Here is a 24,209-nt window from a genome sequence, read left to right as displayed (position 1 = left end):
GATCTGGCCTTGGTATACCAAGGCTACGATTTCACTAATGGCAAATTATTAAAAAAAATGTTGTAGAGCTTTCTGACTCGATCTTGCAAGCATTCCATGAAGTTGTTAATTGATACAACTCCACGTTTCAGCATTATCCAAGAGTACTAGGCAATGATTACTCTCTCTCTCTCTCTCTCTCTCTCTCTTCATTCTTGGAAGAGCGTCGATTTGAAGCAATCACAGGTCACAGTAACTACAGTTGAAACTTCATGTTGTTATAGGTTTGCACTTAGGATCAATTCTGGCATCCGTATCACCAGCGATCGTAGTGCCAACTGTGATGAAGCTGAGTGCACGAGGGCTCGGAGCTAAGAACCAAATATCAAACCTGGTCGCAAATGCCGGAGGGCTCGATACTGCTTTCACAGAAGGCATGTGTGGAGTCATTAATAGCGCCATATTTATCCAAGCTACTCTCGTTTACAAAATTATTAAGGTAATTATGGATCTGGACCCCGATTCAGAACTCTTCAATATCTTAACCGAATCGTTCGATCGGGCATCATTCTCGAATTGAAAGGCGCATTCTGAGCTATTCAGATCATTCGAGTTAAACGTTCGATTCGGATACGATATCGTTATCCAACAGCATTTACGAAGTTGATCGGTGAAACAGATAATAAAAAAAATGAAAATTCTTTTTTATACATTTTTAAGACTTTAAAGGCCTAAAATATAGGAATGCAGTAGTCTTGATTTAAAATAAATTAATAAAATTGAACAAAATCGAGATTTTATTTAAAATAATAAGAGATTTCCATATTACATTCTTGCTTTGTACATACACAAAAAGACGTTCGGTAACTTTCATTCGATAACTGTGTTCTGAATAACGTTTGTAGCATTTGCCGGTCGAGAAGTTCGAGTAATCGTACGGATGTGACGGCATTTCGGTTCAGTTTTGAATACGACATTATGACGTTCGATTCGGGTATTGTGAATAAAAATGAAAAGAAATCGTACGATATCAAATCGAATCTTTCGACAACTGAGTTATCATAAGGTTCTGAATCGACCTGCTGAATTCTAATATTTTTTTCATGTTTGTGTAGTAAAATTAGTGATAAATAGTATATAATGAGCCCGTAGTCTCTCCGGACTTTTCATTGTCTCCTCAGAGGAGGAGGAGGAGGAGTCTTACGAGTATTATGTTATTTATCATAGGAATTATTCAATGGAGCAGTTTTTTTGCTGAACTTAATTTTTTTTTCTCTTGGAGTTCGACGAAGGCCACTACTAATCTGCGTTTATCCACTGTAGTTTAGAAAATTGATTAAATTGATTTTAAATTTTGAAGCACTAATGTTTTTTACCAAGCTAGTTGTTGAAAATAGAATAAAAAAACAAGTTAAATCCGAACAGACTTCAGTATTTACCTATATTGACTATATCCCATACTGTTGCAATAAGGAACATTTGTTCAGGCAGACAATAAAGACACACGAAATAATGGCAGTGGGCCGTTTTCCTGTGTAGGTAGATTGTCAGCACCAAATACTTGTATTGAATTTTATTGAGCCAATTGCCGTCTGGGGAAATAGGTATTGTGCAATGGATCTGCTGATTTCTTATATTTTTTTCAAGTTTGTGTAGTAAAATTAGATATTATACAATTAAGTTTTCAATTATGAAACTTAGCTTAGCTTAGCTCACGTAGCTGGGACATCTTTCCATACTTCGGTTCACACCACGAACTAAGCTAACCGAGCTAAACTTACCCAGTGATTCCGCTAGCTATGTAAAATGTGTCGCCCTTCTGCCGTCCTTCACCCCCGCACGTGTCGATAGTTACTACGTACTACGTATTTTCTTAGTTTAGCTTTGCGTGCAATTACGTGAGCTAACCTAAGTTATCTAGCTTCATTTACGGTGTGGCCTGCGCTTTATATATCAAAACTAATATTATAAATGCGAATAACTCTGTCTATCACATGACCTATGAGAAGGACATAGACATCGTAGGGGTGAAAGTTTGTATGGAGTACCAATCATTACTCAAGTAAGTAGTACAGAGGGCTACCGAAGTACTTCACAATCTTAAATAATCGAGCACTAAACAATCACAACTAATTGAAAAACAAATCACTTCAGCCTATTGCAGTCCACTACTGAACGTAGGCGACTCCCAATGTGCGCCATTTCGAAAAATAAGTGAAAATATGATATATAAGAGTAATTTATATTAAAAACAAAGGAACCGACTTGAAACTTTAATTGCATATACATACAAACTAAAACTAAAAAGTTAATAATCGGTTATCGTAAACCGGATTCCTCCCCTAGTTTGCTACTCTTAGAGGTGGAATATTTTCTTCAAATTTAAATGGAACTAATACTGAGGTACCCTCTTTCTAACAAAAAAAGAATCATCAAAATCGGTTCACAAATGCCAGAGTAGTCGCGTAACATACACACACAAAAAAATACATTCGAATTGAGAATATTCTCCTTTTTTTGTAGTAGGCTAATAAAAGTATAGCATTTCAGTAGGTTAGATTTAAGAAGCACTGTAAATTATTTTGTTTTGGATAATAAATATATTATTATACATCTTTACAGGCTCTATTGGCAATATTCGTTGGCATTGGACTAGGTATTATCCTAGGCGTCATAATGGACTATCTACCTGAACATACGGATACATACGCGCCGACCATTCGCAGTCTCTTCATATTCACAATCGGCATTCTAATGACATATGCTGGCGGTTACCTTGGATGGGGTGGTATTTGTAAGTAATTTGCACATTAATTCAAATATAATATATATATATATATATTTTTTTTTAATTTACTTATTATTACAACGTTACATCTTTAATTAAATACTTTATCGTCACAAATAGTACAGAATTGAAAACATCCGCCTAGAAACCAGAAGATTCATAAGTGTGAATAATAAAAAATAAAACAGAAAATAGAAGAATGCCATAATAAATTTAAGAAAAATAGCAGTACAGCTCCTTGTGAAAGAGTTCGTCCGGGGAAATACTCCCACCTTACCTATTTCTGCCGTCTATCAATAATGAGAGCATCACTGCGTTCCAATTTTGAAGTATAAATTAAAGGTATCTACTGACGGAATTACAGGCACATGGGACTTGACAAATTGCATCTCAGGGTGACAGGTAATGTTATCGCTTGACACCTGTCACTTGGTAACATAAAAAAACTCTCTGGCTTTTGAACTAGACCTGGACCCCGATTCGGAACTCTTCGATGTTTAAACCGAACCGTTCGATTGGATATCGTTCTCGAATTGAAGGGCGCTTTCCGAACTATTCAGAACATTCGAGCTAAACGATCGATTCAGATTCGGATACGATATCGTTATCCAACAGTGTTTACGGAGTTAGTCAGTGAGATAGATTATAAGAAATTTTTTTTATATATACATTTTTAAGACTTTAAAGGCCTAAAATATAGGAATGCATTAGTCTTGCATTATAATAAATTCATAAAATTGAACAAAATCCAGACTTTATTTAAAATAATAAGATATTTCCATATTACATTCTTGCTTTGTAAACAATAAGACGATCGGTAACTTTCATTCGATAACTGTGTTCTGAATAACGTTTGTAGTCTTTGCCGGTCGAGAAGTACGAGTAATCGTACAGGTGTGTCGTCATTTCGGTTCGGTTTCGAATACGACAGTTCAACGTTCGATTCGGGTGTTGTGAATAAAAATGAAAAGAAACCGGTCGACAACTGAGCTATCTTAAGGTACTGAATCGAACCCTTGAGGAGACAATGAAAAGTCTTACGAGGCAGTGTTCAGTTATTTGTCGTATTATGTTATTTATCATAGTGATTATTCAATGGAGCAGTTTTTTTGCTGAACTTAAGTTTTTTTCTCTTGGATTTCGACGAAGGCCACTACTAATCTGCGTTTATCCACTGTAATTGGGAAAATTTATTAAATTGATTTTAAATTTTGAAGTACTAATGTTTTTTACCAGGCTAGTTGTCGAAAATAGAATAAAAAACAAAGTTAAATCCGAATAAATTTCAGTTTTTACCTATATTGACTATATCCCATACTGTTGCAATAAGGAACATTTGTTCAGGCTGACAATAAAGACACGAAATAATGGCAGCGGGCCGCTTTTCTGTGTAGATAGGTTGTCATCACCAAATACTTGTATTGAATTTTATTGAGCCAACCGCCGTCTGGGGAAATAGGTATTGTGCAATATCTGACGACTAAGGCAATTTTTTTCATATATGTAATTTACAAGCAAGTGTGTGACCTCCTTACATCGTCATCTCACCTCTTTGTATCGCCTCTCTCCGCTTGTATCCTATCATTTTTTATTTTACATGTATTTAAATTTTAAATTTGAATTGTTCCATCTTCCTTCACTTTCTCATTTTGTTTTCGTACCATGGTCACTCCCAGCTCGACAGCCACAACAGTCGGAGCTGTTCCAAATTCCATCGCGAATAATCGCTAATTTTGGTTCTTTACTACGTTTGTAATCATTTAATAAGTTATCGTGTGTAATAATTTATAAGTCTACAGCCTTCGTGTACCTAAATCTGTAATTCAGTTACTCGGCCCATTTAGAGGTAAGTGACTTAATAATAAAGTGTAGGGAGTGTTTTATACTGTTATACCTGTTTTTTTACATTTACCTTTATATTGTTACAGCCTTTCTTTAAACTTTACTTCTTTAATAAATTTTGTGGACCGGAAGTTTCCCAATTTCATTGCCGTGAACCTGTTCACGGCTAGTTAGGGTTACAACCCTTTCAAGTATGTATACTTTACAAAAATTTAAGAAGCTACAAATATGCCATCTATAGCAGTAGAGCTCCTTGTAAAAGAATTCGTCCAGGGGAGTACAGCCACCTTTCCTTTGTCTGCCACCAAGCATTAATGTGAGCATTACTACGTTCCGGTGTTGAACGATAAGGGGTGCTGTTTAAATTACACATGAGACTTATCAACTTATGTCTCAGGATGACGAGCGCAGTAGCAGTGCCCCTCAGATCTTTGTGTTTTGAAGCTCTGAGTGGCACTGCCACTGTTATGGACCGATGTATCGCTACCATCAGGCGAACTACTGGTATCATAAAAAAAAAACAAAGTAATGCTGGGAAATACTGTTAAAGAGTCAAAAGCTTTCTAGTGACGGTAACGATGTCAAACCTTTCATTACACTCCGTGAAAAATATTCTCTATTAAAATCCTATAATAATACATTGCCATACCAAAATTAAAAGCAACAAGTCGAGTACATCCCTTCCTAAGTCAGGTCGAAGGTCCACTTGCAGGTCCAGTAACTAAATAACATTTTGACCCAAGTAACCGCTCCTCACCTAGCTTAAATATTAGATTAATAAAGTTAGACAACGTGTAACAACAGACCAGTGATCTTGAAACAAGTTTTATACCAAATATTCTTGTATAAGTATGAAGCGGGTATTGTGCTATATAAATAACGAAATAATAGGTACGTTACGATATGTTTAATAAGGAAGGATGAAAGTAACAGAAAGATGTGAAAACCGATAGACGGCAATATAATAACAAAGAGAATAAGTAATGCAGTCATGTTGACAAATTAGAGATATGAAGTATAGAGTACAAGTAGCATTGGGTTGCATTGTATAGTTTATAGGTAAGGTACAAAAATGCAATATAAGCTTAAATACTAAAAACTAAAACTACGATTAAATTATGTGAATAAAATTGTGACTACGTGGAAGGTACCCGAAATGCTGGCATCGTTCCCCCTTTGTATAGCTATGCAAATACCATGGGCAATGTAACCGGCCCTTGGGTTTCCCAGGCAGTCTATTAATTTTTTTGTTAAAATTTTGCCCATCATCACGGGCATTGGAATCCCACGGGCCAAGGATTTTGACTCCAAAGGGTGCAAACTCTCTACTACCTAGTCAGAGTCGAGATCCTGGTAAGAAATATATTAACCATTTCTATAATTATTGTGTACCTACAGATTCATAAGTTTATATGTAATTCATTAGTTATCCCCGCTTTTTTTTTATGCGACACGCTCATCCATAACAGTTGCAGTGCCACTCAGAGCTTTAAATCGCAAAGTTCTTATGGACAGTGACCCGTCACCCTGAGACATAAGACAAAACCCTGTGTGTCTGTAGTTTCACCAGCACCCTTACTCTTCTAAGCCGGACGCAGTAATGCTCACATTACTGCTTGGCGGGAGAATAGATAAGGTGGCAGTACTTCTCTGGACGAACTTTGTCACAAGGAGCTCTACTGATACTGTTGAACTAATTTTTTCTTATGCGGTTGATTGTTCACGAAATCATTTATTATAGAAGCGTTCCAAGCCGACGCTTCAGTGGTCTTCAATTAATTTGTATCACAATGGGAACAAGTGGTCAGTGGCGAGCTGTATGTGGCAGCACTAATTGTACTCGCTTTTGTCAGTCTCGCCTCAATTGCTTCAATCAACGCTACGGCTATTTTTATACACTACTAGTCAAATCTTACTGTTTAGATTTCAGGATTATAAATGACATGTGTTTAAATGATCTTTTTAAATTTGCAATAGCAGCTGGCAAAAATACTCTAAGCGGTCATCTTTTTTTATGATTGATCCTTTTCCTCTACGACATAAAATAAACTAAATCCATCTATGTTTTATATCTCTGAGCTACGCAAAAATGTTTGATTTCTACAAATTAACGTTGATAGTTTTATATTGGGTCTCAAAACTAAGACCAATTTAGATACTTGTTTTTAAAACTAAGTAAATGTTGATTATATTTGTATACTAATATTATATTAATCATAATATAATTTGACCTGAAAAACAGTTAGGAAACGCATAATTTCCAAAGCAAATTGGCTTCTGGCTGCTTAATATATGAATATTAACCTAACCTAACCTATCCTACTGAATGGAGGGCGCAACCAAGCAACCAAAATTTATTAGGAGATCAATATCAAAAGATTACTAAAAGATAAAAGGTACTTATTATTTAATGTCATCAATCGTTAAAATAAAAGATAAATAATAAAAAAAGAGGATCGAATATTGTTTTTGAATACCAATTACATATTAATTTTACATATTAATTATACATTATTAATTACATATTAATTTAGTATGTAATAAAAATAAAAGTTAATACTGATTTTATTGAGTAATGGTTTGCTATCATGATATTCAATTTTTTTTTGTGAAATGACTCAACTAGTTTGTTATAATTTTATTAATACAGGGATCGAACACAAAGTTCCTTTGGTCTGACAAAACTCGAACCTGCGTCTGAATACTCTAGATTGGCATCGAGAGCTGTCAGATCGACGAAATATTTGTTTTTGTTCGGTCTTTGTATTAATAATTATAACCTAATTGTTAATTTATCGCATTCATGTTATCCTAAATTTGATGATAACCTAGTGGAAATGTCTATAAAGGCATGTCTTCTCAAGATACGAAAAGACGTCATTATTATATCCATAATCCTTGGTCTTTACCTATTGAAGGTCGTCACAAATTTCCCTGTTTAGTTCAACGCTAATTACGCGTGAATCCGATTAAAACTCTATAATCTTTTTTGTATCTATTCTAATGGTTTTCTGTTGCAATTAGTATTTAATGAAGGAACAACGACAAGTTTTCTGAAAATCGGCACAAACATTTACGTAAAGTATTAAATGTTCTTAACTGTTCATTAAAGTATTCATTAGTAAATAGAAATGAATTAAAGTAATATACAACACACAAGGCAGAAATTTTACATAAATTTCAGCGGGAGTAGCAATAATGGTGTGCGCGAGCGCAGCCGCAACGCGATGGTCCCGCCGAGGATGGACACTCAACAACAACCCTGTCTCTGAAGTGTACAAAGTGCTTTGGAGAATATTTGAACCCATGCTGTTTACGCTTAGTGGCTACTTCTTGGATGTAAGTAATTAAAAATGTTATCAGGTACCATTGTAGCAAAATTAGTAAACATACCGAATTAACGCGTACACGCAACGAACTTCAAATATTTGAAAAGAACGTGTCAATAGTGCATGGTGTGCAAATTTTGCCTTCCTAAGGAAAAATCACTGTGTTAAGGGGTTAACTGTTCGCCCGCATCCAAACAAGCAAAATTTTCAGACGATGAAAAAGATTTTTGTTCAACAATTTCCCTGTAGCAACTTAAAAACATGCATCTATTAATTAAATGGATTAATTGCAAGCATCACGCCGTATATCGGAAATAGACAAATGACAACGGTGTGGTTGCTATCAACCGCATACCTGGATAATAATTTAATTAAAAATGGGAGTAAATTATTTCCTACTCCCATAACTCAGTGTATACAATTTTTTTTTAATGTATTATATTTTCCACACTCCTTCCGCATTAAATTAATAAAATAAATAACACAAGCGCAACTATAGTCACAAAACAAAAAAATATACACGACACGTGTGTTATTAGCACGATGTAATCTTCACTGTGTCTGTGAAGTGTATAATCATGTGTGTAGTCATGTATGTGTGTGTAATTTACTTCCATTTTTATTAACATGAATTTCCGCAAAGTAACGCCTGAATATATTAATTAGTAGTAAAATTGCTTCATAAACCAACCTGAAACTTTTTCCAATATAATGGAGGTAATTAATTGTCTTTTCCTTTTCTTTCTTACATCACTAAGTTCCGAGTTGTGATGTATTTTGATACTTGAAATTGAAAGCTTAATGACACAAAAAGTTCAACGAAAAATGTTTCACGTTTTAAAAACCAGTTTAGTAGTTTGCCACCTTACAGGTGAAATATTTTCTTCATATTAAATGGGACCAACACTGAGGTACTCTTTTTCCAACAGAAAAAGAATCATCAAAATCAGTTCATGAATTAGAGTTATCGCGTAACATGCATACAAAAAATACAGTCGAATTGAGAACCTCCTCCGTTTTTTAAAGTCGATTAAAAAGGTGGTAATCTTTACTGCGGCAAAAAAACAAGAGCCCATACATTCTATTATATCATAACTTCTTACAAAATCATTGTTATATTTGCATGACAATTCAGTAAAATATGACATTTCGTCGGGGGTGGTGCAATTACGCGTGACTAGCATTTAATTATGAATCTCCGTTTCGATAATTTAGTCCACGTAAATATTGTGGCAACCAAATTAGCGTGATTTACGGGAATCTATTGTTGTCAGTCCGTAGACAACATAAATTAATTTTTACTGTGCAAAAGTTTGCACAGTAAAAATTAAAGTTTGGTTTGGTGCACATACGCGCCTTTTATCAATAAATACTACATACGCGGACTTGAACTATCACCGACGATTTTTTATTAATTTAGATACTTCCAATAAGAAGAATCCTTAGTAATAAAACCACATCTGCAATTGACAACTTTTCAGGAGAAAAACTTGTTGTACATAATTGTAAGGCGCGAAACGATCTCATTCTGGCCATAGTTAGCACGATTTGGTGGAACGTAGAATACTTTATGAAGTGGGTTACGACGGCGTTTTCATGTGATAAGGCGATTAATACACTGCACCGCGCCCCGCAATGGAGCGCGGAGCTGCGTTTTTTGACGTTATACTAAAGTACTTCAGTTTGTATGGAAAACACGCGCCGTCCAACACACTGACAACTCTTCTCCGGCGCGCGCCGAGTGGCGCGGAGAACCGTAGGGTCTGGCACACTTCGCTCCGCACTACCCCGCAGGTTTTTAATCAATTTGTGTCTATTCCAGTAATTGTCGTTTGGATTTTCTCTAACAAATAATCAAAGGATTCAGTTAACATATGTGTAGTTGAAAAAATTATCTTCATATTTTCTTAAATCTTTGTAATGAAGTTGAAATTATCAATTTATCGATCTGAGTCGTAAAAAGGTATATCCAATATCTTCGATGTCTTTTTATTTGGGTAAACAAAATAGGCACTATAACTGCAGGACGCTCTGAATGAGTTGTGTATTATGAACTATTCTTGTCAAAGAAGGATCTCAGCAACATGTACAATCACTACGGCGACCAACTACGAAGTGAGTATTTTATAGATGTTTGTCGATCGTGTTCGTTCGAATCAAAATGATTCGAACAGCACCTGTAACCCGATAACACGGTTACTAGCTTCTAAATAACCCGATTATTTTAGAGTTTCATGGGTCATGCGCGCAATATATGACTTTATCACTATAATTTTAGAGATTCTTCAACAATTCACAATATTATTGTTGTCGTTCACTCTCACGTGAAGTGAGTGGGGACTCACGATACGGTTCGCCTTCTCACTCTTCGTTTGGATCGAACATTTGTGCGATAGAGCATTCGTGTGATAGAACCTTCTTTCGATCGAACCAAAAAGTCAAGCAATCGATTAACGAGTCAACAGGTCAACGGGTTAACGGATCAATGTGTCTATCAATCATTCATCCTAATTGCTCCATGGCGTAGTGTCCATTACATGTTAATTTCGTCAGTTTAATCTGTTTTTCGGTATATTGTGTTTATTTAAGAGTGCACTAGCTAGTATTAAAATATTAATGAATAATAAATTAGTAATTTTGAATGCTCATAAGTTTTTTGTTATGTGTTTTTGTTTTGTTTTGTAACACCGTTACTTTTCCTAGAAGGAAATTTTAGTGTTCTAGGTGTGGTTTATCAATGATGCATTTAACTATAGACACATTACCAATCAGCAGGAGAGAATAAAAGCTAATTGTATAATTTTACACTTTTAATGGAAGTATCATGAGGGACGGCTAACCCGCTAAAATATCGAACATATGATCGAATCATTTGACCCGATCACGCTACGCATGGGTCATAATCGAACCGCGTTATCAAAAATGATCGACCGACACAGGTCTAGTACTTTAAGTAGTGAGTAGTGGCGCGGGGCTATTAGATCGCTGCCCCCGCGCAGATTACCGCGCGTTGATACAGATCTGCGTCTCCGCCACCGCGCGCATGATTCCGCGTCCCGCACACTGTCGCGTGTCGCGGTGCAGTGTGTTAATCGTCTAAATACATTTTTGTCGTATGATCACATAAGTCTTTTTTTACCAACAGTATGAAATGGTCAGCTGCTAATGAATTTTAGTTTAGGTGGTATGTTTTGTAATTTTCACAGGTATCACAAATTTCTATGAAGGAGTTTTGCTTAATAATAGCATGTATATTCTGCGCGTTGTTCCTGCGGTTAATAACGGCGTTCCTGGTTTCGCTCGCCAACGAACTCTCCTTGAGGGAGAGCTTATTTATCGCTGTCACTTGGATACCTAAGGCTATTGTAGAGGTTAGTCATTTCTTATCATACAAATTATCATCACTCTTAAAGTATTTTGAAAGTTGAATAAGAAACATTTCTTATATTTTCTTATTTTCTTACATTCAACAACATGCTGTATTGATGGATTTTCGACAGTCTGTTATAATTGGCCATCGAGTATATAACCAGAAATAGAGACGAAATGTAATTTTTATTATTAAAAGTTGTTATTATGTTATTATTGTTATTGTTATTTAATTTGTTTGAAAACTATTCTGCCATATCATTACGGTAACAACTGCGCTACTGTGACCAGCCCGAATTCGAAACAATTGACGGGTGTTGTCAATTATTTGACTTCAAATCAACCAGTTTAACTTGAGCGTTGCTATAATGGACGAAAATTGAAAAATTACATTATTTAATATATAATTACCGATGAAACGTCATTCCCATGGTTTTGTAATTACATATTTTGCCGTTTTTCCCACATCACCGAATGGAACATCCCCCCATTGTTAGAGATATTATCTTTATTACAATAAATACAGAAAATTTTTCGAATATACGGAGACGTACACACAGGTCAGTTGTTGACGCTGTACTCATTTCTGATATCAGTGCAAACGAGAGTCGATATTTAAAAGTAATATCAGTACCATATAACTAATGAGTTGCCAGGTATGAATGGCCCCTATTTCCTCACTGTTTCTGGTTATAAACTCGATGTAATTGGCATACATTTTACAGGCTTGCTTTTGTCTTGGAACCTGTTTTGTCTTTATTAGGAAACAAATACCATGTGACATAAAGATATCAATAAAAATTCCACACAGCTAGGGAAAACACCTTTTCAAGTTTTTTTTAAGTCATACAAATTACCGGGTCACAAACTAGGGAACCCCCTGTCCTTTGAATGCCGGAGCAACAGAATTCATTCTGGAGCACTACCCAGAACACACAGACCGGAACCAATTTAGAAAAATTGATTTCTCAAATTGGTCCTACTGGAAATAGAACCCGGGACCTCCTCATTCAATGTATACCATAGAGCCACCGAGGTCATCAAATAAATGATTGTTATATAAAACGATTTAGTTGCCTCTGTAGCCGAACGGTTACCATGCCTGACTGCCACGCAGAGGTCCCGGGTTCGATTCCCGGGCCGGGAGAAATATTTGTATGACCTACATATATTTCTCTCGTGAGTTTGGATGTAATTTGTGTTTGTCCATTGCACCCGCGACACAGGGTTTCCCTAGTGCGGAGCTTTAAAAAAAATGTAATAGAACATGGAACTTTAAACTCTTTTATGCAACTCACTTTTTTATGCAACAAAAAAGAAAGGAAAAACGTGTAAACGCTAAATTACGTTATTATTAGTCATTTTTCATTTGAAGCAGTTTTTTTCCAGATGCTACCGGCAATCCCAATAACCTAAACTCCATTTTATAGCGTATCATTTACCACTCAAACAAGTTATTTATAACTCAAGATGCCATTCAAGGGCTCTAACGGCTGGAATCGATGCTTACTAGGGAATTTTAACACTTGATTAATAGAGGTAAACGGACGTGAAATCTAATCGGTCGTGTCACGCGACGTGAATGTAGAACACAAGATGCATATTGAAGCATAATTATCGGTGATGGTAAGAAATTGCTGGGTAAATATTTTTATGAACGTTGAGTACACGCGATGGTGATTAATCATAGTTGAACCGGGCCAGAACCGCCTGCCCGCGCACGTCGCCGCCCTCCTTGACATCTACTAATATAAGTTTTAAGTAATGTTCTCATTAACGAATAGGCCTCAGACGAAGAGGCCTAGAACAGCCCTCAGAACGTCGACCGCTGATTTAATTCACTGAGACTCCTTGTGTCAGACCCAACAATTTGGAGACGAGTTGCTTTCTCCAACGCTTTGATAAATGTATAAGATCTCAGGCTCTTTGTTGAGTAAATATTAATTAAGGTGCCGATCGGTCATTACACTCGTAAGTCGTTTCGTAAAATGTAAGCAACATGTTCAATGTGTTTGTCGCTGCCATCTTGTATATAATTTTACGCAATACTTGTCAAAGTCAAAGTCAAAGATTATTTATTCCATAGGTAAAATAAATTTACACTTGAAATCGTCACATTTAAGCTACTGCTCGTTCACTACGCTGAGCTCCCTGAGAAGAACGAGCAAGAAACTCTAGGGATTGCTCTTTTCAAATAAACTTAAATGCTATGGAATACACTTTGAATCAAATTTGTGTGGATTCTGGAGCCATGTCGTCTTTCCATACATCTTTATCTAACACGTAGTCTTCAATTTTGTAATATGATTTTTCGATCAAAATATTTTTAATGTAGTTTTTAAACTTAGGAAATGATAAACTTAATATATGCTCCGGAATCTTATTGTAAAAACGTATACAGTTCCCCATAAAAGAGTTGTTTACCTTGGTTAAACGAAATCGTGGTACCATGAGTTTGGACTTAGCTCTAAGGTTAATATTATTGGATATCTTCTTTCTTATAAAAATTATGTATATTTTTACGAGTATATAAAATATTTGTAACGTGATAAGTTCTAGTAAGTACAAATTATATTAATAAAGTTACAAAGAACTACTTTATTTTGGATACAATTACCTAAATACAATAAAAATATAGAAAACAGCACATACAGCACAAGCCGTCACATCAGATTGCGAGTATTGCGACACACTAATGTAACCATATTAAATGCATGAAACCGATACCGTTCTGACGCTTCACAACACGACACGTCAGATAAATGTAAATCCGGCTTAAGTATTTCATTTATAGCAAGTTAATTCGTACACGAAGTGATTAGTTACACTTACTGACACATTAGCAGCACAAAAAAAATAATTTTAAAGAGTAAACCACCGTGAGACTCAAACATATTAATTAAATTAAAGGATAAGTCACGTATTTAAGTCGAATTTTTGCTTGACTTGTTTGGAATCAATCCTTCGTCCTTAATCCAATTCGAACTTAACCAAAATTCGACTTCAATACGTGAGTTATCCGATAGTTTAGAGTAAATAACAAAACAGTACAGAGTACTAAACAAACCGACCTTAAAAGTCATTCAGCCCCTAGTTTGCCACCCTTAGAGGTCGAATACTTTCTTCAAATGTAAGTGGACCACATCTGAGGTACACCCTCTTTTCAACAAAAAAATAATCATCAAAATCAGTTCACAAATAGTAGAGTTAACGCGTAACATACATACAAAAAACATAGAGTCGAATTGAGAACCTCTCCTTTTTTTGAAGTCGGTTAAAAAAATAGTAACGTTTGTGTTTAATTAAATAAGAATTAGAATTAAATAAAGATCTTTTGAGGTAGTCTTATACAGTAACATTATACATAGAGGTAATAAGGCTTAATTGAACAAAACCGAAATTAAACCTAATGCTTTTTTTAGATTTTGTGACAATGCATAAATGGCTGAAAATTCAAAAATTGTAATAGTTTTACGTTTCTTATTTTATTGATTATTTTATTGAATGATATTTTTACTACCATGATATTAATTTTTTTGTGAAAAAACTGCACTAGTTTAATATTATATTATTAATACAAAGATGATACTTTCATAAGTTTTCACAAAGTGGCGCTACAGCAAAAACGCCGTTTAAACCCTTGTCTATGCCGGTAACCATAGCAATATTCTCTAGTAAAGTAATAATGAATATATTTCATTTTACAAAATATATATTGTATTCTAAATAAATATATAACAAACGCAATACAAACATCTGCAACACACACAGGGAAATTCATAAAGTCTGACTCGATCTGTAGCTCAGTTGGTAAAAGCGGTAGCTCCGGTTTGGCAAATAGACGCTTGTTCGAGTTCTGTTCGTTGTGTCTATAATAAAACAAACTAGTTGAACATTGATTAAATAAAAGTTTAATAAATAAAAAACTTGTTCAACGAAATTTGATGATGAGATGAAAAAAAAAAAAGACTTCCCTACATTTCTACATAAGTTTTGTTTATAATGACCCTCTCCACCGACCCTTAAGGTATACGAGAATGGCACTATAACCTATGCAAGCAAGTCTGCAAAGGGACCTTATCAGTCAGGTCCTGGTCCCGACACCAGATCAGCCCATTGACACAGACATCACCCGGTTCTCAAAAGGCTAGTAGTGTCTTGAGTGAGCCCCCGGGTGCACAAGCTGCTCCGGTTGTACGAAAATGAAAAAACAACAGTCGACTACTTTTTTTATTTTCAAATAGGACCTAAAATAAAATTAACTAGCCAGACATTTGACCAAGAGCGATGCCACACGAGCGCTGGCAGTGCATTGCGTCGTAGCAACGCTATGATTTCAACGCACCGAGTACCTCGCGAGCAATGCGGTGTCGCAACATAAGGCGACGCGCAAACGTGCGTTATTGGATACAAGCAGTATTCGCTTCTAGTTACCGGTTACTCATATTCAACACAAGACAAGTTTGCGCGACGTCTAAAGCCGTTTAGCCGCTCCCCGCTTCGTCTCCTGGCCCCTTGTCCGATGCACACACGTTCGTGCCATTTCAATGCACCACGTGGAATGTATGTAGTTCTAATATATATGTATATAGTAAAACATCAGGCATCGCAACGCCTGAAGCAATGCATCATATGGCATCTCTCTGAATATGCCTTTGTTGGTACAATATAACACGCAACAAGGACCGCGGAAAACAATAAAACTGATTGCTCGCGCAACGCATACCATTTATTTTATTTAACTCACGTCCTCGCTATAACTATATCATAATTATGCCCTTAGGTTTCCAGGAAATCTTTAATAAACGGAAAGTATCCATGTACGTGAAATTATTGAAGCGTACATTAATTTATTACACAAAGAAAGTTTGTACATGCAACGGTTTTCATGGTATCGACATCTCTGAGATACCAGGTTCTATCTCCGGCCGGGTCAATTTAGAAATTAACTTTTGTATATTGTCTCGGATCTGGGTATTAGCGGTACCGTCGTTGTTTCCAATTTCCATAAGTGCTTTAGTTATTTACTTGAGGATCAGAGCAACGTTTGTTACGTTATAAAATATTTTCTTTTCGTATTTAATAAGCTCGAAATATTGCTAATACTAAATTCATTGCAAACGCTGAAGTCTCGATACCATCGGGGAAAAGTTATTTCTTCGACTTTGACGTCATCATTATTTAAAAAAGAAAAATTAATCCGTACAGCTCGTTAGTAAAATCTAAAAATTATGTTAGTATCTTTAAAGTATCATAACTCAGGTATTTCCGGCAGCTATTTAGATGCCTCCCGATCCTATGCCTATAAAAAAGACAATCTTATCCCTAACGACCTCCAGGATGCCGTTAGTGTTGTCCGAATCTGTCGAAATTGGAAGTTTTTTTTAATGATACCAAGTGGGGGGCCGAACAAGTCATGCGTCTAATGGTAAGCCACACGCTTGTCCATAATAATTACAGTGCCACCTTAAATCATAAAGATCTGAGGGGCACTGCCACTACGCGCGTCGCCCTGAGACATAAGTTGACAAGTCACCTGTGCATATAATTTCACCAGCACCCTTGCCCTTCAAAACCGGACGCAGTAGTGGTCATATTACTGCTTGGCGGCAGAAATATGTAAGGTGGCAATACTTCCCTGGACAAGCTCTGTCACAAGGAGCTCTACTGCTACCAAACGGTGTTCGTTTTGTGATGATGACATAATAATCGTTACAATGCTCTTCCTAAGATGAATAAATGTTTGTAGAACTAAAGATGTGTACTCTACAAATAGGTGTTTGTTTAATAATAAATATTTAAACTAACATTTGTTTTTTATGCTATTTACATGATATAATCCCTGAGTAATATCTTTTTGTAACACAGTTAATGAATAATAATTAGTTAACGTATAATCTTTTTATTTTAGAGATTGAATGTAAAACAAAATACTTGGCATTCTAAACGCATTTAGATTTTAGTAGCAGTAGCGTTCCTATGAGAGAGTTGATCCAGGTAAGTACTGCCACCTTACCTATATCTGCCGCCAAGCAGTAATATAAAATTCAAATTCAAATTCAAATTCAAATTCAAAATAATCTTTATTTCATAGGTAAGCATTATTACACTTGAAATCGTCACAATGGTTAAACTCTACCGCTCATTCGTAAGGCAGATTCCCCTGAGAAGAATGAACAAGAAACTCTAGGGGTTGCTCTTTGTAAATATTTACAATATTTTTTTATTTGAAACATCAGATTGAGACTACCTCCATGAGCTAAACGGGTTACTACCACGGATTTTTGTCATCCAAGTACGCAGAAGTTGTATAATAACCTTTAGTATAAAGTTTTTGTTTCACTATAGTTTTAAACCTCGTGAAAGGCAAATTTTGTATATCAACCGGAATCTTGTTATAGAAGCGTATACATTGCCCCTTAAATGATTGTTTGACTTTGTGAAGACGACTATCAAGAAAAGCTAGTTTATTTTTATTCCTCGTATTAATGTTATGTCTGTCACTATTTTTCATAAAGAAATTACTATTCCTTTTAACACAAATTATATTTTCATAAATGTATTGTGAGGCTAGTGTAAGAATGTTAATTTCCTTAAACTTATCTCTCAAAGATACTTTGGGGCCCAGATTGTAAATTGCCCTAACTGCACGTTTCTGCAGGACAAAGATTCTATTGATATCGGCGGCATTACCCCAAAGCAAAATGCCGTATGTCATTAGACTGTGAAAGTAGCTGAAGTAAACCAATCTAGCGGTTTCGACGTCTGAAAGTTTCCTTATTTTTTTAATCGCGTACACTGCAGAGCTGAGCCGTTTTGACAACTTACTTATATGGGGACCCCATTGCAATTTAGCATCTAACGTTATACCTAGAAATACAACTGTATCCACAAGATTCAATTTTTCGTTTCTAACTACAATGTTTGTAACCGTCTCTCTAACATTGGGTAATGTAAATTTCACACAATTTGTTTTTTTTCTCATTAAGAAGTAGGTTATTAACAGCAAACCAATCAACTACTTTAGATATAGCATTGTTCACATCGTCATAAGAACATTGGTGCCTTTTAACTTTAAATAATAAGGAAGTATCATCAGCAAACAATACTATCTCATGTTTTATACCCTCCATAAGGCTAGGTAAATCATTAATATAAACTAAAAACAAAAATGGGCCTAGAATTGAACCTTGAGGGACACCCATGCTAATTACAGACCCTGACGATCTCGTACCGTTAACATCGACCCTCTGTACCCTACCACGCAAATACGATTTAAGAAGGTCGAGATCACGTCCCGCCACACCATAATGGCGAAGTTTCCTGACCAGTGTATCATGGTGCACACAATCAAAAGCCTTGGAAAGGTCACAGAATACACCAATAGCATCATGTGAGACTTCCCATGCATCAAATATATGATTAATCAACTCTACACCAGCGTCGGTTGTAGAGCGACCCCGAGTGAAACCAAATTGTTTAGGAGACATTAAATTATTACTATAAAAATGTGCACACATCTGATTTAGAATAATTTTTTCAAATATTTTACTGAGAGTTGGTAGTATTGATATAGGTCTGAAATTGGTGGGGTCAGAAATACTACCAGATTTGAAAAGTGGAATAATTTTACTTTGCTTCATGAGGTCAGGAAAGACACCATCATCAACACATTTATTAAAGACACAGGCTAAGTAAGGCGCAATACAATCAACTATAGAACTAATTACTCTGACTGAAAGACCATCAAGATCAGCAGTATTTTTTAGACTTAAAGGCTTTAACAATATCGTTTGGAAATACATGACGGAACCTTAAATTAGTGATACTAACTGCATTATTTTCTTTTAGTAAGGATTCAGCGGCCGTGGGAGATGAATTTAACGAATTAGTAGTCAAAATTGGAATGTCGGTAAAAAAATTTTCAAATATTTTAGCAACTTCTGCGTCTGTGTTTACAATTTTGTCATTAAATCTTAGTTGAAAATCTAAGTTACGAGGTTTGACCCTTCCAGTTTCGCTATTTATAATATTCCAAGTCGTTTTTACTACATTCGCGCTGCTTTTTATTTTATTATTAATAAACATTGCTTTGGCTGCCACACAAACACGTTTAAACATTTTCGAATATTTCCTAACAAAATCATTAAAACTGTTACTAGTGTTATAAGTTCTTTCATCGTAAAGATCATATAGCCTTTGTCTACTTTTGTGAATTCCCACAGTCGCCCATTCACTAAATTTCAATGAATTATTAATAGTTATGATTTTGGACTTAAAAACATTATCACGTTCACTTTTCACTATGTTGAAAACTGAATTATACAATTTATTGGGATCGTTAACGTACGGAATGTCAGTTAGTTTAAGCATTACGTTATTTCTATAAGCTTTAAGTCGACCATTATTTATCGGAACACATGTGATATCCTTTTTCGGCATTTTGTCAACAGTTATATTAAAAGTGGCCAATTGACCGCAGTGATCTGAAGTTAATTTATTTATAATAGATTTATTACTAGGTACGGCGTTGGTATAAATGTTGTCTAAACAAGTGGCAGTAGTAGAAGTTATTCTAGTAGGCACCAAAAAAAGATTCACAAGGTTATAACATTGGAAAAATGATATGAGCCTACTGCTAGCACTGGAATCTTCTAATAAGTTAACATTGAAGTCACCACAAACAGCAATATATTTATTTATATTATTTAATTTGGCTAAAACTTCATCTAATCTTTTTTCAAATAGTTCGTAAGATGAATGAGGGGGTCTGTACACGCTTAATATAACAAGCCGTTCAAGCTCTATGCAGGATATCTCTATAGTCCGCTCAATAGATAGGCTCACAATATCTGTACGTTCTTTAAATTTTAAATTATTTTTAATAAGAATTAAAGAGCCGCCATGAATAGCTTTTTCTCTGCTGAACGAACTAGCCACCTGGTGATTGTTGATGCTAAACATGAACTGATGTTGTGATAGAAAGTGGTGTTCAGTAATATAAAGAATATCAATATTGTTACAGTTAATAAATAATTCTATTTCTAGCTCTTTGCCTTTCATGCCTTGAATATTTTGGTGCACCAGGTTTAATATAAAATTTATTTTATTTCTGTGTGTTTTAGGTTGGTTTCTTACTATCAATGTGTTGCAAGAGTATCTCTCCGTTGTCTTATTAATTAATTTAAATAATTAGAAATTGAATTAATTTCAACAGAATTATTATTGTCAGTAAACTGACCTATGTCAACGGACTGCTCAATAGAAGCAGCCGGTCTGGTAGCCAATGATTTGGCTGAATTATTAATATAATATGATAGCATCTCTGCTATCTGTCTCCTAAAATAACTAGTAAGATAATACCTATCTTTAGTCAAATAAAAATATTTACTAATAAAATTATTAGTATCCATATAAAATTATTAGTATCCATAATCAGCATTACAGCGTTTCGGTTTTTAAGGGTAAGAGTGCTGGAGGAATTACAGGCACGTGTGACTTTTCAACTTACGTCCTAGGATGACGGTCGCTATGGCAATGCTCCTCAGATCTTTGCGATTTAAAGCTCTGAACGGAACTGTTTTGGACAGGCGTGACGCTTACCACCAGGCGCATGAGTTGTTCGTCCTGTCACTTGGTATCATAAAAAAAATGTGTATCAAAATAAATTCCTGCCAACTTTATACAATACATAGGGCGAACTATAAGTTTCCGGAACTGGCCACTTACATAAACAATATTTTAAAAATAATTACAACATTTGAAAATTGAACTCTTTGGCTGTAGAATACAGTTTGTTTCATCTGACTGTCACTTGTTTTTACATTGTGGCGTCAATTTAGAAATTGGTTGTCTACATCACCATGGATTTAATTCGTGAAAATGTTCGTAGTATGATTTTCTACGACTTTAAGTGTAATGTAACAGCTCAGCGGAGCTTCGCTCGGCTTCAAACTGCTTTTAGCGATGAAGCACCATGCAAGACGACTAATTATAGCTGATTTGCAGGATTCAAACGCGGTAGTGTGAATCTCAGTGACGAATTTCGTGATGGTCGCCCGTCCACTGCTATGAACAACAAAAATATCGATGCTGTGCAAATACCGCAAAACAGACAGGCATGTGACATACCATGAGATTCGGGCATCTTTAGGCATACGCATGAGTCAAATACAATCAATACTACACAAACATTTGGGTGTGAAAAAGCTGTACTCTCGGTGGATCCCACACAATTGGACTGAGGCTCAAAAACCGGATCGCGTCACTTGGTGCAATGCGATGCTTATCAGTTTCAACGAAGGAGCGTCAGATTTGGTCATAGTAACAGGTCACGAAACATGGATTTATAGTTGCGATCCCAAAACAAAGCGGTAATCGAGCGTATGGGCCTTTCGAAATGACCTGAAACCAACCAAAGTGGCGCGCATGTAAAGTGCCTCTAAGCGGATGATTGCTTCTTTTTTTAATAAAACTGGACATGTGGTTACTGTTGCTTTGGAAAATCATTGTACCGTGAATAGTGATTGTTACACGACCATTTGTTTGCCGGAAGTTATTGACAAACTCCGTATAATCCGTAATAACCGTAAACGCCGTATCATCTTGCACCACGATAATGCCAGTCCTCACACGGCCAGACAGACAAATTAATTTTTGAAGATGAACAACGTTGACCTTATGAGCCATCCCGCGGACAGTCCCGACCTGGCACCTTGTGATTTTTATTTATTTCCAAAAATTAAGAACCAGTTACGCGGTCAACGATTTTCATCACCTGAAGAGGCTGTTGAAGAGAATGAAAAATATGTTTCAGAGATTGTCACGGAGGAGTGGCATAAATGTTTTCAAAATTGTTTCATTCGTATGAAAAAGTGCATTAACGCTAACGGAGAATATTTTGAGAAACAATGAACTCATTTCTGACCATTTATAGTATTTTTTTCTTATTCATTCTGGAAACTTATAGTGCGCCCCACGTAATAGAAGTGATTTCTGTACGGATCCCATTTGCTTACAAATCGATTTTGGAAGAACTAAATTGCACATACACCTGTATCATTCACGTGTCATCGTATCCGATAAAATACTAATTACGTAAACATATCTAATTTATTTCTGACGACATCTCCATTCCGTTACATCATTTACTAGATTTCAGAGTATTATCCAAGACATTACATTTTTTTACCTTCACTTTTATTCTATTTTTTTTAAAGTAATTTTTTGGACTCAACGCATTCCTATTTACATCCGCTATAAGCAATAATAATTGAATAAAATACTATTTGCGTCTCGTCAGTCGTGTTATAGTTAGGTATAAAGCAAATACTATTCCATTTTTTAGCTTTTTCTCATTTGCCGTCCTCGCAATAAGGGCTCCGATTTATTATGATAAAGGTATTCATAAAATCGTATTTCAATCAGAATGTCATTTCAGGCCGTGTTGGTGCGGGTGGCGACGGATTCCCTCTGGACGGACGGTGCTACCAACCAAGATGAACGAATCGCTGCCCAACACTCGAATATCATCGTTATTGCTATACTCATAACGTCGACCATAGGATCAACGCTTACGACCATTTTAGGACCAATACTTCTCTCCCAGGACTCCAGAGTCGCTCCCGAAGGTATCTAACCCGCTCGTCTAGTATTTTTTATTACGGTAAAAAGTTATCTAAATAAATAAATAAGTACATCTGCTGAAATGAAAATTCTTACACAGAATTCTCTCGTGTATACGAGGTTAAGCTACTCACAATGTATTACTTTAACTGTAGTGGTTGAAGTGATAACACTTTGTCGAGTTTAATATAACCAGCACCTATTCTTATTTTATTATATAGTACGATTTGCTTAATAAAATAAACTCTCTTACAGATTTCTACAGAACGCAAACGTTGTCGCCTCCCCAATCGTCGGATAATAGACGAAATATTAACACAAGTGCTCTATCATACATAGACATTCAATAAATTTTTTAATGCAACTTTATCTCTTCTTTTTTATTTTACTTAATGTCTTGTACCTTTTAGGTATGAAATAAATGTTTAATGCAACTTTATCTTTTTCTTTTATTTTATTTATTACCTTTTATTTTTATGTCAATACCACTATCATTCTACAGAGGTCTCGTAGTAGTAACGAATGTTATATTTATTACCTTAGAATCGAAAAAGTTTGTATAACGTAAGGACAATGCGAAAAATAAATATGTAAAAAGGTACTCTTTCCAACTCAAATATTTGTGTACCTATAACAATATTAATTTTTCAGCCTGCACAATTAGAATACGAATTAATTGTAAGGTATACAAACCTTGCACATAAAGTTAAAATTCACCATGTGTTAAATTTCGAATTTGCTCAACAGTGGACGTCTTCCGGCTGACATGATGATGATGATGAAATTTCCAAATAAAAATAATGGGACTAGTGAAAAAGGTGTAGACATTTTAGAAACATTATTTACGCACAAAACTTGCATTTGATTAGAGGTAAAGTCACTAAAGTCTCTGGAATTGTTAGTTTAAAAATTATGATTTTCACCTGTTAACATTCAATAACATTGTGTATACCAAAACAATTAAAACATGTTTTATATCAATGGAAATAAGAATTTTTGGGTATACGTGTTGTTAATTATCCTATACTCTTGCTTACATTAAAACATTTTATCAACTCTTCATCTTGGTACGGTACTTAATGTTGTATTCAAACAATAAGTATGTACCACATAAAATGATTCAATGCCGACAATGCAAATGCGAATCATCAATTAACTTGCTAAATTATTGCTATTAATAACGAGGTCGAATTTGTCCCAATTAGTCGGAATTTGTCTGAGAATAAATGCATAAGTAAACTGGCCTTTTCAAACGTAGAATGTACACAATCGGCTAC

At 35.4% G+C, this 24,209-nt stretch overlaps 1 protein-coding gene across 1 annotated transcript in view; it reads left to right on the top strand.

The window, feature by feature from the left end:
- LOC113233294 (sodium/hydrogen exchanger 9B2-like) overlaps window positions 1-23,365 on the top strand; it is a 68,879-nt gene extending 45,514 nt beyond the window's left edge. The window contains exons 6-11 of the mRNA XM_026468367.1: window positions 264-478; window positions 2,602-2,773; window positions 7,794-7,948; window positions 11,145-11,309; window positions 22,748-22,937; window positions 23,188-23,365. Of these exons, the coding sequence (XP_026324152.1) occupies window positions 264-478; window positions 2,602-2,773; window positions 7,794-7,948; window positions 11,145-11,309; window positions 22,748-22,937; window positions 23,188-23,282 (992 nt within the window). The 3' untranslated portion in view covers window positions 23,283-23,365. The remainder of the gene's footprint in view (window positions 1-263; window positions 479-2,601; window positions 2,774-7,793; window positions 7,949-11,144; window positions 11,310-22,747; window positions 22,938-23,187) is intronic.
- Window positions 23,366-24,209: the final 844 nt, after the last annotated feature.

Source organism: Hyposmocoma kahamanoa, unplaced genomic scaffold (assembly GCF_003589595.1).
Source record: "Hyposmocoma kahamanoa isolate Upper Pololo Valley unplaced genomic scaffold, ASM358959v1 102, whole genome shotgun sequence".
NCBI classification, from domain to species: domain Eukaryota; kingdom Metazoa; phylum Arthropoda; class Insecta; order Lepidoptera; family Cosmopterigidae; genus Hyposmocoma; species Hyposmocoma kahamanoa.
This window is presented reverse-complemented; position numbering and strand designations above follow the sequence as displayed.